This window comes from Cucurbita pepo, chromosome LG10 (genome assembly GCF_002806865.2).
Source record: "Cucurbita pepo subsp. pepo cultivar mu-cu-16 chromosome LG10, ASM280686v2, whole genome shotgun sequence".
NCBI lineage: Eukaryota > Viridiplantae > Streptophyta > Magnoliopsida > Cucurbitales > Cucurbitaceae > Cucurbita > Cucurbita pepo.
This window is the reverse complement of record NC_036647.1, coordinates 8,977,724-8,989,296: the sequence shown is the minus strand read 5'-3', so window position 1 is coordinate 8,989,296 and position 11,573 is coordinate 8,977,724. Positions and strand designations below refer to the sequence as shown.

At 35.8% G+C, this 11,573-nt stretch overlaps 1 protein-coding gene across 1 annotated transcript; it reads right to left on the bottom strand.

The window, feature by feature from the left end:
• Window positions 1–1,276: 1,276 nt before the first annotated feature.
• Window positions 1,277–6,566, bottom strand: LOC111804086 (transcription initiation factor IIB-2). Its single transcript, XM_023688770.1, has 7 exons — window positions 5,910–6,566; window positions 4,852–4,876; window positions 3,520–3,649; window positions 3,307–3,437; window positions 3,116–3,204; window positions 2,400–2,476; window positions 1,277–1,886 (listed from the first exon to the last, which is right to left on the bottom strand). The coding sequence occupies exons 1-7, from the start codon at window positions 6,260–6,262 to the stop codon at window positions 1,753–1,755; spliced, it is 939 nt and encodes a 312-aa protein (XP_023544538.1). The 5' UTR covers window positions 6,263–6,566; the 3' UTR covers window positions 1,277–1,752.
• Window positions 6,567–11,573: the final 5,007 nt, after the last annotated feature.

The following is an 11,573-nucleotide window of genomic DNA, read 5'->3' as shown; positions in this document are numbered from 1 at the left end:
CATCATCTCTTTTGACTCACAATGGATCGTTAAACTCCCACATTGGCTAATTAAGGGAAAGATCATAGGTAATATAAGTGAAGGACGGGTATATCTATTTCCATTGATATGAGGCATCTTGGGGAAACCAAAAACAAAACCGTGAAAGCTTATGCTCAAAGTGAACAATATCATATTAATGTGGAGGGTCGTTGTTCCTAACATTCGCAACCATGCCCTAATCTTAACGTGTTGTGGTAACGTCTCAGCCTATGATGTCGGTCATTCATTGCGTAAACAAAGCAAGCTACTTGAGTCTAAGTACAAAAGGTTGAGTAACCTACATATACCCAAAGGGTAAGGAGTCAGACTAGGGAACTGTTCGAAACTCCGTGGCCTTCCCAGAGGCTCAGATAGTCATAGAGATTAGGCTCGAACTTCCGAGAAGCTAAAGAAAAGACTTAGGTAATCTACATGATAAAGATGCAACAAGAGCCTATAATTAAGTTACTTACTAAGTATTTTTATACTCACTACATTCTTTGTTTTTAGGTGACGGCTAACCACTAGCCAATGGAGAAAGTGCTTAGGAGATGCACAATTATAAAGGGAGTCATCCCGAGGTATGGGTCTTATTTGTGTATTATGGATCTTTTATGTTGTGTTTGAAATTTTATCCCAAACACATTCTTCGTTAGTAATAAATTCGAAGATCACTGAAGATCACTGATTCATGATCGGATTTCCATTTGTTTTTAATCCTGATATTAGTTCATTAGTAATAAATTAGTTTTTTTATATGGATTTCTGTGTTCCTGTCTCCGCCATCTATTTCATTTCTCATCCCATCCCACCAAATTTCTTGGATTATCTATAATTTTTCAACCATTTTATCGAAAATAAAACCCCAATTTTCATTATCCAACATAATCTTTATTTAAAAGTTGGAAAAAAAATTATTAAATCAATATATTTCATAAGCTATCTCCATATTTTTAAATTTTAAATTTTAACATTATAATAAAATCTTTAATAATTAAAAATTAAAATTAAAATTAAAAAAAAAAATCTATAAAAATATTATAATTAGTTTTTTTAACTATTTTTATTTTTCTTTTAATACATGTTGAAAATATTTATTTCAGATAGAGACAAGACAAAATATAATCTTATCCCGACCCTATTTATCAAATGGAGAAAAAATGTTCCCCATTCTCATCTAAACAGAAAATCCCCGGACAAGAACCCCACAGGACCTCGACTCATAAAATGTGCATCTCCAAAACATTTAATGCAAGACTCTATAACATCTCATTGCATAATTTAGGTAATCGATCAAATTTTGAGTGACCCTAAAATAGCTCTACAAAAAATGAACACAAGAACAGTATGAACAAGTGAGATGAAATTTTCCATAAATTTCTCAATAGTTGCATCAATGCCACGAGACGATCACGAGTCCTAAAAGTCAGTATGAACTTGAAGCAAATGCTACATGAATGGCAATGATATTTGAGGAGAGCATCACAAAATTTGGGAGAACTTTGATTGTGAATTGAGGTGAAAATTATGGAGGTTCATTTGGAATTTTGATAATGGCAATGAATCTATTTAGAAAAAAGAGAGAGAAGCAGAGGAGGAGGAGGAGGAGGAGGAGGAGGAGGAGAGATTTTCTGGCTACCACTCCTTGTCTTGCAATCTCTTGAGGGTTTAAATACAAGGCTAACAAAAAGTAATCATTCCAATTTCGACTCAATTCCTTTCCTCAACATTTCAGGGACTGCACAGGTTCTTAAGATCCTCCTCTTTCGCATACCAACCCGGTATTATCTTCGACACGTGCGGATACAGATCTTTATATGAGTTTCTGATCGTCCCTTCTGCAACACCCGTGGCTACTGATATATCTGCGCTTAAATCACATCCACATATTTAATACATAATACACTCGATTAAATTGCACATCAAGACTAACAAAAATAATACTCTCGAGGTCTAGTTTAAAGATGTCCATGGCACAGGGCGGAAACGAGACAACCTTCTCATAACTACTAACATTAGAGTCTCAAAACTAACAAATTTATTTTTCTAATATAGCCAAAAAGTATATATATATATATATATAATATATATATAATATATTTATATTAAACAAAGCCGAATATAATCCTTATTTATCTGAGGGAGAAAAAAGCTCCCAATTCCCTCCCCATTCCCCACCTAAATGAGGAATCGTTCGGGGCAAGTCTCCGCAGGTAAAATGGACATCTCTAGTTGGAAAACCAAAAATTCCAGAAACAGTTAACGGAATCGCTAACAAACATGATTTTGCAGATAAGAATTAACGTGAATCATCTCAGATTATGATCATGGTTCTAAACTTAAATGATGAAGTGAAGCTTATTGGCAGCTAACATTACCTTTCAGAGGCTTCTTATCATCTGAAAGCTGAGTGATAATGTAAATAACTGCTGCTGCAATGGAAATAGGGCTCCTCCTGAAAAGAGGGAAGAAAATACTCTCAAGCAAAAAGTCAACCAGAATAAATTCCAGTCCTACGAAAAAATAGGGTTCCTCCTCAAAAGTGTCTGGGAAGAATGAATTACTGTATAAGATGAAGAAAAATACAGTTGACTTATAGCAGTTTTTTTGTTTTCTATCTTCGAAAAAACATCCTATTCTTTTAATTTGACAAAAGTGGGGGTGAAGAGGTTACGAGGATAGGCAAAGAAGCCATATGTAACAGCCCAAACCCATTGCTAACCAATACTGTCCGTTTTGGCCTATTCACGTGTCTATTAGGGAGAGGTTTCCACACCCTTATAAGGAATGTTTCGTTCCTCTCTCCAACCCATGTGGGATCTCAGATCATATTGATAGGGCAATCGGCTTATGGATAAGAAATTTTCAATTCTAAGTCGGAGAACAAAGAAATCAACCGGTGGATACCAATACTGCGGTGGGGCAGCATGGAAAGCAAGCACATATTGAACTGTAACATTCAACCATATGCCCGTAGTCGAGGATATGGTGAGCTACTACTGACAGACCAGAAGAGGGATGCTTTCAGGATGGATTTTGTCGAACACAAACGCTTACAGATTACGTCACAACAACCAGAGGAAACGAATTTTACCTAATATCAAACTCTTCAGATTTCTGTACAGCTTCTTGGGCAGCTTTAACAGCTTGATTATTCATCCCAAGATTAGAACAAAAACGCCTCTATATTCATTCGGAAAAAAAATTGACGTCAGAAAAAAACGACATATTGTCCATGATCAAAGTTCAAAAAATCAACACGACTTCTTTCACCAAAAAACTCACCATGAAGTCTCCGGCGTGTATCGTTCCCATCTCTACAGACTGACCTGTCTCCAACCCCAACTGTTTCACAATGTATTCTTTTGCTCGGCCAATCTCCTTCTTTGTTGCCCCATTGGCAACAGAGCAAATTTCTACTCGAAATCAGCATGATTAGGTAAGAATAGAAATTAAACTACAAATGTTCCAGATATCAAATGATATATAAGAAAATACCCTTGACCGTGCGGGGCTTATCTTCTTGCCGACAAGCAATGTATAAGCAAGCAGCCAATAAAGCATCTTGATTTCTTCCTCTACTAGATTTTTGATCTTCTACTCTTTTATATATTTCATTGGCCCGATCCTATATATATAATTAATAAATTTGAAACTCATTGAACATAAACATTTACCAATTATCAAAGGTCACTTTCTAGAGAAATGAACGACACTCGAAAGCAAAATCTAAAACCAAGCCGATCTTCAAATCATATACTACAGGCATATATTGAATAACCTCTTTTAATAGGAAACAAATATTTTTAATGAAAAACTCTTCATTCACGGACCGAACACAGGTATATACAGCTGGGCAATACCCACAAAAAAAATGTTTGAAACAATAAAGAGCCAAGAAAAAGTGGCAAAAGCCTCTACAAATACGTCTTTAGCAACGATACCAAGTACAATTGCAACAGATAACAATTACAAAATATCTTTGTCATAGACACCCAAGAAGATATAATGTTTACACAAAATGTACGACAGACGATTCTTTATCACAGCTATAGTGTGTTCTTAAAGAATTCTTCAAAGTTATAAATGAATTCACTCCCACCCACTATCCAACTTCCTTATTCTGTTTCCTCATTATTCTCTTGTTAATGCTCCACAAATTCCTCTCCCATTTGCTGTTTTCAACCCCCTCAACAGCATGTTAGACCCTTTAATATGCATTTTGTTACTACAGAAATGAAGCTCAAAACAAAATTCTAGTCATGACACTAAACGAATAAACCACTGTCCTAAGTGATTCAACCATTGAGTCTAGGCAAGCATGTTCTTGGTTAGAAATAGGGAGGGGGCTTTAGAAATTATACAATTCCCTGTTTCTCTGCAAAACTTGGTTACTTTCTATTCTATGCTTCTATCTCACAATTCATAAGGACTTGAATCTTATTTTCAGGGCTTGCACTTCTTTCTTTGATAATATGTGTAATTACTCTTTTCTTCAAATTTATGCCAATAGGAAAGCGTTTTTGTAGCCCCTTAGCTAAGTGGGGAAACCTCATCTCCCACCCGTTGTAACCTCCTTTTTTATAAGGAGAGTCTTGTTTCTTATCTATATATGTGTGCACGGTACGTATCCAACAATTCCAAATTGACCCATGCATTGTGCATCACTTCCCGAATAAACGTTTAACAAGAACTATGAAACATACATTATTCCAACCTTGAGAATATACTGCATGATCATTCTATACTGACAAACCTGAACGCTTTGAGAAACTACAAGAAATAGAAACTTGTGGTATTATGTCATAATGAATGGAAAACTGCATATACCTTTATGGTTGCAACAAGGCCCAACCTGAAACACAATAAAGCTACATTAGTTACATATGGTCTTTCTAAATGTGGCTCTTTTTAAAAAATAGTCTCAAAAGTAACCGCAGCAAAATCATAGTAGCCATGGGACTCAACAAAATCTTCCAAAGATATGCAAACTCATAACTTCATTAAACATTATAAATCAATCTCAAATCACCATAACTCAAAGTTGGGACGCTTAGAACAAGCAGCCGAATGCAAATTTTAATCAGTATAAGAACACCATAAACTGAACAAAAATACGAAAAGGAAAAAAAAAACACTAGATGGAAGGAGTAAACATTAAGTTTATTCACTATTTAAAACCCAATTAGAGAAGTGGCTCCACCCAAAATGAATACAAAAAAGACATTGAAACTCCAAAGCTACAAGCTATATCGACCTAATTGAGCTGACTTAAGATATTCTCCGTTTACAAAGTTGCTTGCCAGGAAATTGAAGAAAGAAAGCAAAAGCTACAAGAAAGTTCAACTCCAGAGCTTTGGCTCATAAGCAAGTTTTCCAGACGTGAAGAACCATTTTACAAAATTCAGCTCAGTCACATAGCGGCGCATCTATACAGTAAAGGGATAAGTTTCAATTCAATATTCTCCCCCCAAAAGAAATACCCAGATCGAGTTTTCATTTATAGGACTTCTTAGCTCAACATATAAGTTCCTAACTTCTGATAAGTGAATCCGTAAACAAGGTAAGATCACTTGTCCTCGACTTATTTTTCCAAGAAAGAAAGAAACGCTTCCCTAAATAACAGAAAGTTCGCCAACTAGTTCCTGCTGCATAACCCGAATCCTAAACAATCTGTTCCCAAAATTTGTATCCATCACTAAAATTTCTCCCACGAACATAAAAAGCCTCAAACTAGTCAGATTTCCCAATTCCCACCCCGCCATAATCCCAATTCGATCTGTTTAACGGCACAAGGCTAAGGAAACGAAATCAAGATCCAGAGAAATCCAACAAATTCCACTCTTCCTCAGCATCCAAACCACCACTAAAGCATCCAACCCCCTTACCTATCAGACATAGTAGCAATGGTCTTGAAAGCAAGAATCAGCCCTCGATCTGGATTAGACCCACGATTCTGCCACCGACCCAAAGACGACGACAAAAACTCCCCAGACGTACCATTAGGCTTGGCAATCACGGTCGAGAGGCCACCATCAGCCAAAAGCGGATTCGTCGGTCCACCAACACGAACCGGGTCGTTATCCCCAGACTCATTGGCAAAAGTCCTCCACTCGGAGGTCTCATCAATGGAGTGCGACTCAAGCACAAGGCCGCACTCGGAACACACAGTATCTCCGGCGGAATGGTCGAAAACAACCTCCGTCTGACGCTTACAGTCAGAGCAGAACGCATCGGACATTGTTCAAAACCTCCTCCTCCTCCTCCTCCTGTTCTAACCCTAGAAAAGCTTCACCAATCGGAATTCGGGAACCGAAGTGAGACGAATCTTCGTTCCAGCAGAACTTGGGACTAGAATCCTTCAGATTCTTCCTCCGGAGAGGCGTCGGCAATGGATTTCGACGATGGAGGAGAATTGAAAAGGAGAATTGGAAGGGAAGATGAAGAAGAGGGTATTTATAGAGAGGGATTTTGGCGTTTGGTTTTGGTGATTTTGGGGAATTAGGAAAGTCATGGAAGTTTCGTGGATGAGAGAGCTTAATTGGGTGAATAGGAATAGGGTTTGCCTTTCTTCTTAGTTGGTTTTCGCCGACTTTTTATTATTTAAAATATTATCTATATAATAAATTTAATTTTACTCTTAAATTTTAAAATATACATCTTTAAAATAATTTTTATTTATTTTTAACCTAATTTTTCATACATCTCATACACGAAAATATTTAATCTCTCCTTATAAATCCGTTAATTGAGATGTTTGAAATTTTATATGATCATATATGACTCGATCTTAATCTTGAGTGAGTTATAAACTACTTTTTTTTGTAATTGATTTAATATAAGGTTTTAATATTTAAGCGTCATTAATTTTTCTAATTATGAAACTTTTTATCAATAAATAAAAGATAATTACTAAAATAGAACCTACAATAAACCACAATAATATTTTTAAATTTTAAATAGTAAAGAGTTAAAAAACATGACACAATAGTTTTGAAGTGATTCCGTCCCAATAAAAAACTTTCTTGACTCTTTCCACAGATCAGAGCCTAATCGCTACACCGCTCTTTTTACGAGTTCAAGATCAAACTCAATTCTTACCATGGGGTTGAATCAAACCGGTACAAGTATTTGAATTTGGTATGAACACACCCCAACTCTCAGTAGATTTACAATTGGGAGCACTCACAACTATTTACTCATGATACAATAAAAATCCCTAGTAAGAATAAGACGAGGAGAAATAAAATTGGAAGCTTAGAAAGAGCAACAAACAATGAAGGGTTTGAACAATTGAGAATCCAAGAATCATAGAAGTTGTGCGTACAAAAAATATGAAAGAGAGGATGAGTTTAAATAGAGAAAAAAAAAGTAGTCGTTACCATATGTTAGTAACATATACTAACTTACCGTCTACTAAATTCAAATTACGAAATTACCCTAAGCATGTGTCACGGTCTCCTAGTTGCGATACCACCGTCAGTCGTACAGAGAAGCCTTGCCTTTACCTGAAAAATGAAAGTAGCACATGGTTTGAGTATTTTTAGTAAAATGTACTATAGAGAACTAGTTGTTAAATTTTTTTATTCCAGCTTGTAACAGTCCAAGTCTACTGCTAATAGATATTGTCCGCTTTGGCGTTACGTATCACTGTCAGCCTCACAGTTTTAAAACGCGTCTAATAGGGAGAGGTTTCCACACCCTTATTAGAATGTTTCATTTCTATTTCCAATCAATGTAAGATCTCACAATCCACCCTCCTTGGAGGCTCAACGTCCTAGCTGGTACACCACTCGGTGTCTAGCTCTAATACCATTTGTAACAATTTAAGCCCACCACTAGCAGATATTGTATAGCCATCAGTCTCACAATTTTAGAATACGTCTAGTAGGGAGAGACTTTTACACACTTTTATAAAAAAATGCTTCGCTTTCCTCTCCAACCAATGTGGAATCTCACAATCCACCTCGTTTGGACCAACGTCCCCATTGACACACCACTTGGTATCTAGCTTTGATATCATTTATAACAGCCAAACCTCACCACTAGCAGATGTTGTCCACTTTGGCTCATTATGTATCGTTGTCAGCCTCATAGTTTTAAAACGTATCTAACTAGAAAAAGGTTTCAACACTCTTATAAAAAATGCTTTGTTATCCTCTCCAACCGATGTGGTTTCTCACAATCTACTCCCTTTGGGGGCCAGCGTCCTCGTTGGTACATCGTCCGGTGTCTGGCTCGATACCATTTGTAACAGTCCAAGCCCACTGCTAGCAAGTATTCTCCACTTTGGCCCGATAATATTGCCGCCAGCCTCATGGTTTTAAAACGCGTCTACCAGGGAGAGGGAAAGTTTCTTTACAATTCTATGTAGTTTAGATTACCAGTATTAAAAGAATATTCGAGGGTATTTTTTAAAAAATATCGAGTATTCTCCACTTTCCCTCGTCGATATCGTTACCGAGTTTAAAAAATACCCTCGAATCTATAATGCAGTAAAAAGAGCATTTGTGTCTTCTTTTAGTCAATGACTAAGTTTCTTTACAATTCTATGTAGTTTAGATTACATGTTTAGAATCATTCAAGCTTGACATAATCAATCTTGTTTGTGAAATGATTCGAATCTCAAACAAATGTTCTTATTTGGAGATATTCGATCAACGTAATCCAAATATTACTTCATTTGTAGTGATTCCTTATCCTTAAACATCATTGCGTTCATCGATGTCTCGTTTCGTATAAGTCGATAGCTTATACCCAAATATAAAAATAAAAATAAATAGTTTATAAAAAAAAGTTTGAGTAGTGGCAAAAGAGTAAATAATTGAAAGCCTAAGGATTTTTCTTATCCTTTTTTGGAACACCTAAACATTTGGTAAGGCCCAAATTTTGTGGGGATGTTTGGTTTCTTGCACCTAACAACCTTTTTTATTCTTTCTAATTTATGCTTTTTAAAATTAAGAGTTTAATTTTATTTTTCATTTATTTATTTATTATTATTATTATTATTTTTTATTTTTTTTTTACTTTTTAGAATATTATAATAAATTATTAAAAAGATTCGAATAAAAATATTATTAGACAAGTAGAGATGTCCATTTTGTTGGATGATGAAAGTCCCACATCGGCTAATTTAGAGAATGATCATGAATTTAAAATCAATTAATACTCCCTCCATTGGTATGAAGCCTTTTGGGGAAGCCCAAAGCTGACTTTATGAAGTGGACAATATCATACCATTGTCGAGAGTCGTGTTCATCTAACATGCTATTAGAGTCATGCCCTAAACTTAGTCGTGCTAATAGATCGATAAATCCTCAAATACCGAAAAATGACCAAGATTCCAAAAGAGTCGAGCCTCGATTAAGGGGATGCGTACTTTGTTCGAGGGGAGGTTATTAGATGATGAAAGTCCCACATTGGAATGATCATTGGGAAAGCCCAAAACAAACTCATTGAGACATTTTTTAGATGTTAAGTCATATGGTGTGTTTGCATGATGATTTGTCATTGATGGTGATACGTAACAGGCCAAAGTAGACAATATCTGTTAGTGGTGGGTTTGAGATCAGAAGCAGACACCAGACCGTATACTAGCGAGAGCATTGAGTCTCGAAGGAGGTGAATTGTGAGATTTTATATTGGTTGGAGAAGGAAACGAAACCTTCTTTATAATGATGTAGAAACCTCTCCCTAGTAGACGTGTTTTAAAATTACGTGACTGACGACGATACGTAACGGGCTAAAGTGGACATAGTAACCTCTCCCTAGTAGACGTGTTTTAAAATTATATGGCTGACGACGATACGTAATAGGCCAAAGTGGACATGGTAAGTATACGATGATGTGTTTGTAAACTCGAGTAAAAGAAAGATACATCTCTAAGAGATTATTTTTAATATATATATATTCTTTTTTTNGTAACGGTCAAATTCTGCTGCTAACGTTACCGTCACTGACTGGCTGGCCAGGTGGTTTTCGCGGTCATTTTCTGCTGTCAGATAAGGAATTTGATTTTTCTTCAGCTAGTAGAATGGCAATGGGCGCACAATAGCTTTCCCGTTTAGTTATTTTTTTTTTCTTTTAAAATATCAGCTAATTTTTTAATTAATAAAAAATCAAATTAATTGTCAAAAACTTGGTGAAATTGGAATATATATATATATATAGATAAGATTGTTCCTGAATGCATGTCAGGGTCGTGGACTAGTCCACGTTGTTTATTGATTGTTTAATTATCGTCTCAAAGGTTTATAGTTTGATTTCTCACCACGGCAATTATCGAACTAAAAAAAAATTAATATAATGTTAAACTAATAAAATTTGATAAATTCAACTTGTGCATGGCTGTGACACTCGAGTAAATGAGAGGTACATAAATAAACTGATATTACATCTGTATCAACTTAAAATATTTGAAAGTTATTACTCATACCAACAAAGTGCAACTTCATTTTCGATGACTTAATCATAAGAATTTCATAGTTAAGTGTGTTTTGTTTAGAGCAATTCTATGTTTGGTGACATCTGGTGAATTTTCCTAGGATGCGTGTGAGTAAAGAAAAAACATGTTGGAAGAACTCGTATTGGTTTGTAGGGATAATTTTCACTCTTAGAAGCAAGAAGTAAGTAACATAACCATGTCACAGGGGCCGTGTGAATTTTCCTAGGATGCATGTGAGTAAAGACAAAGCATGCTAAAAGAACTCGTGTTGGTTTGTGGGGATAATTTTCACTCTTAGAAGCAAGAAACATGTCATAGGGGCCGTGTGAATTTTCCTAGGATGGTGTGAGTAAAGACAAAATATGCTAAAAGAACTCGTGTTGGTTTGTGAGTATAATTTTCACTCTTAGAAGCGAGAAGTAAGTAACATGACCATGTCACAGGGGCCGTGTGAATTTTCCTAAGTGCATGTGAGTAATGACAAAGCATTCTAAAAGAACTCGTGTTAGTTTGTGGGGATAATTTTCACTCTTAGAAGCAAGAAGTAAGTAACATAACCATGTCACAGGGGCGTGTAAATTTTCCTAGGATGCATGTGAGTAAAGACAAAACATGCTAAAAGTACTCGGGTTGGTTTGTGGGGATAATTTTTACTCTTAGAAGCAAGAAGTAAGTAATATAACTATGTCACAGGGGCCGTCAGGGGAATGTCGAAGGTCATCAAGTGACAAATCTAGATTCTGAATCCTGGGTATGAGTCGACACAATTGATATCAGAGCAGTACCTCTCCTGATAAGATGTGGTTTGAGGACAAACCGAGCGGAAGCTAGTGGACATACGACATTCAAATAAAGAAAAAATACATGAATAAATCGATACCACATTCAAATAAGAGGGATCTGAACCAAATTTTAAAACGTTTTACTCGTAAATTAAAATAGTATTTTAAAATCTATTATTTTGGATAAGAGCCCCAAGGCGCGTTGAGTGCTCAACACAGTTCATTTTCATTGGAAAGGTAATGAAGAATTTACACGTCATTCTTTGTTCTTTTTCACACGCTTTTGACTCTAAAATAGGCCACTAAAAATATTCTTTAATTAATTT

Bases quoted from the DNA above. Each gene is read 5' to 3' on its own strand.
- LOC111804086 (XM_023688770.1), bottom strand. From the start codon at position 6,262: ATGTCCGATGCGTTCTGCTCTGACTGTAAGCGTCAGACGGAGGTTGTT. The intron at 3,438-3,519 runs GTATTTTCTTAT...GATTTCGAGTAG, and splicing joins TAAGCCCCGCACGGTCAAGG to AAATTTGCTCTGTTGCCAAT. The intron at 3,205-3,306 runs GTGAGTTTTTTG...GAATGAATATAG, and splicing joins TACACGCCGGAGACTTCATG to AGGCGTTTTTGTTCTAATCT.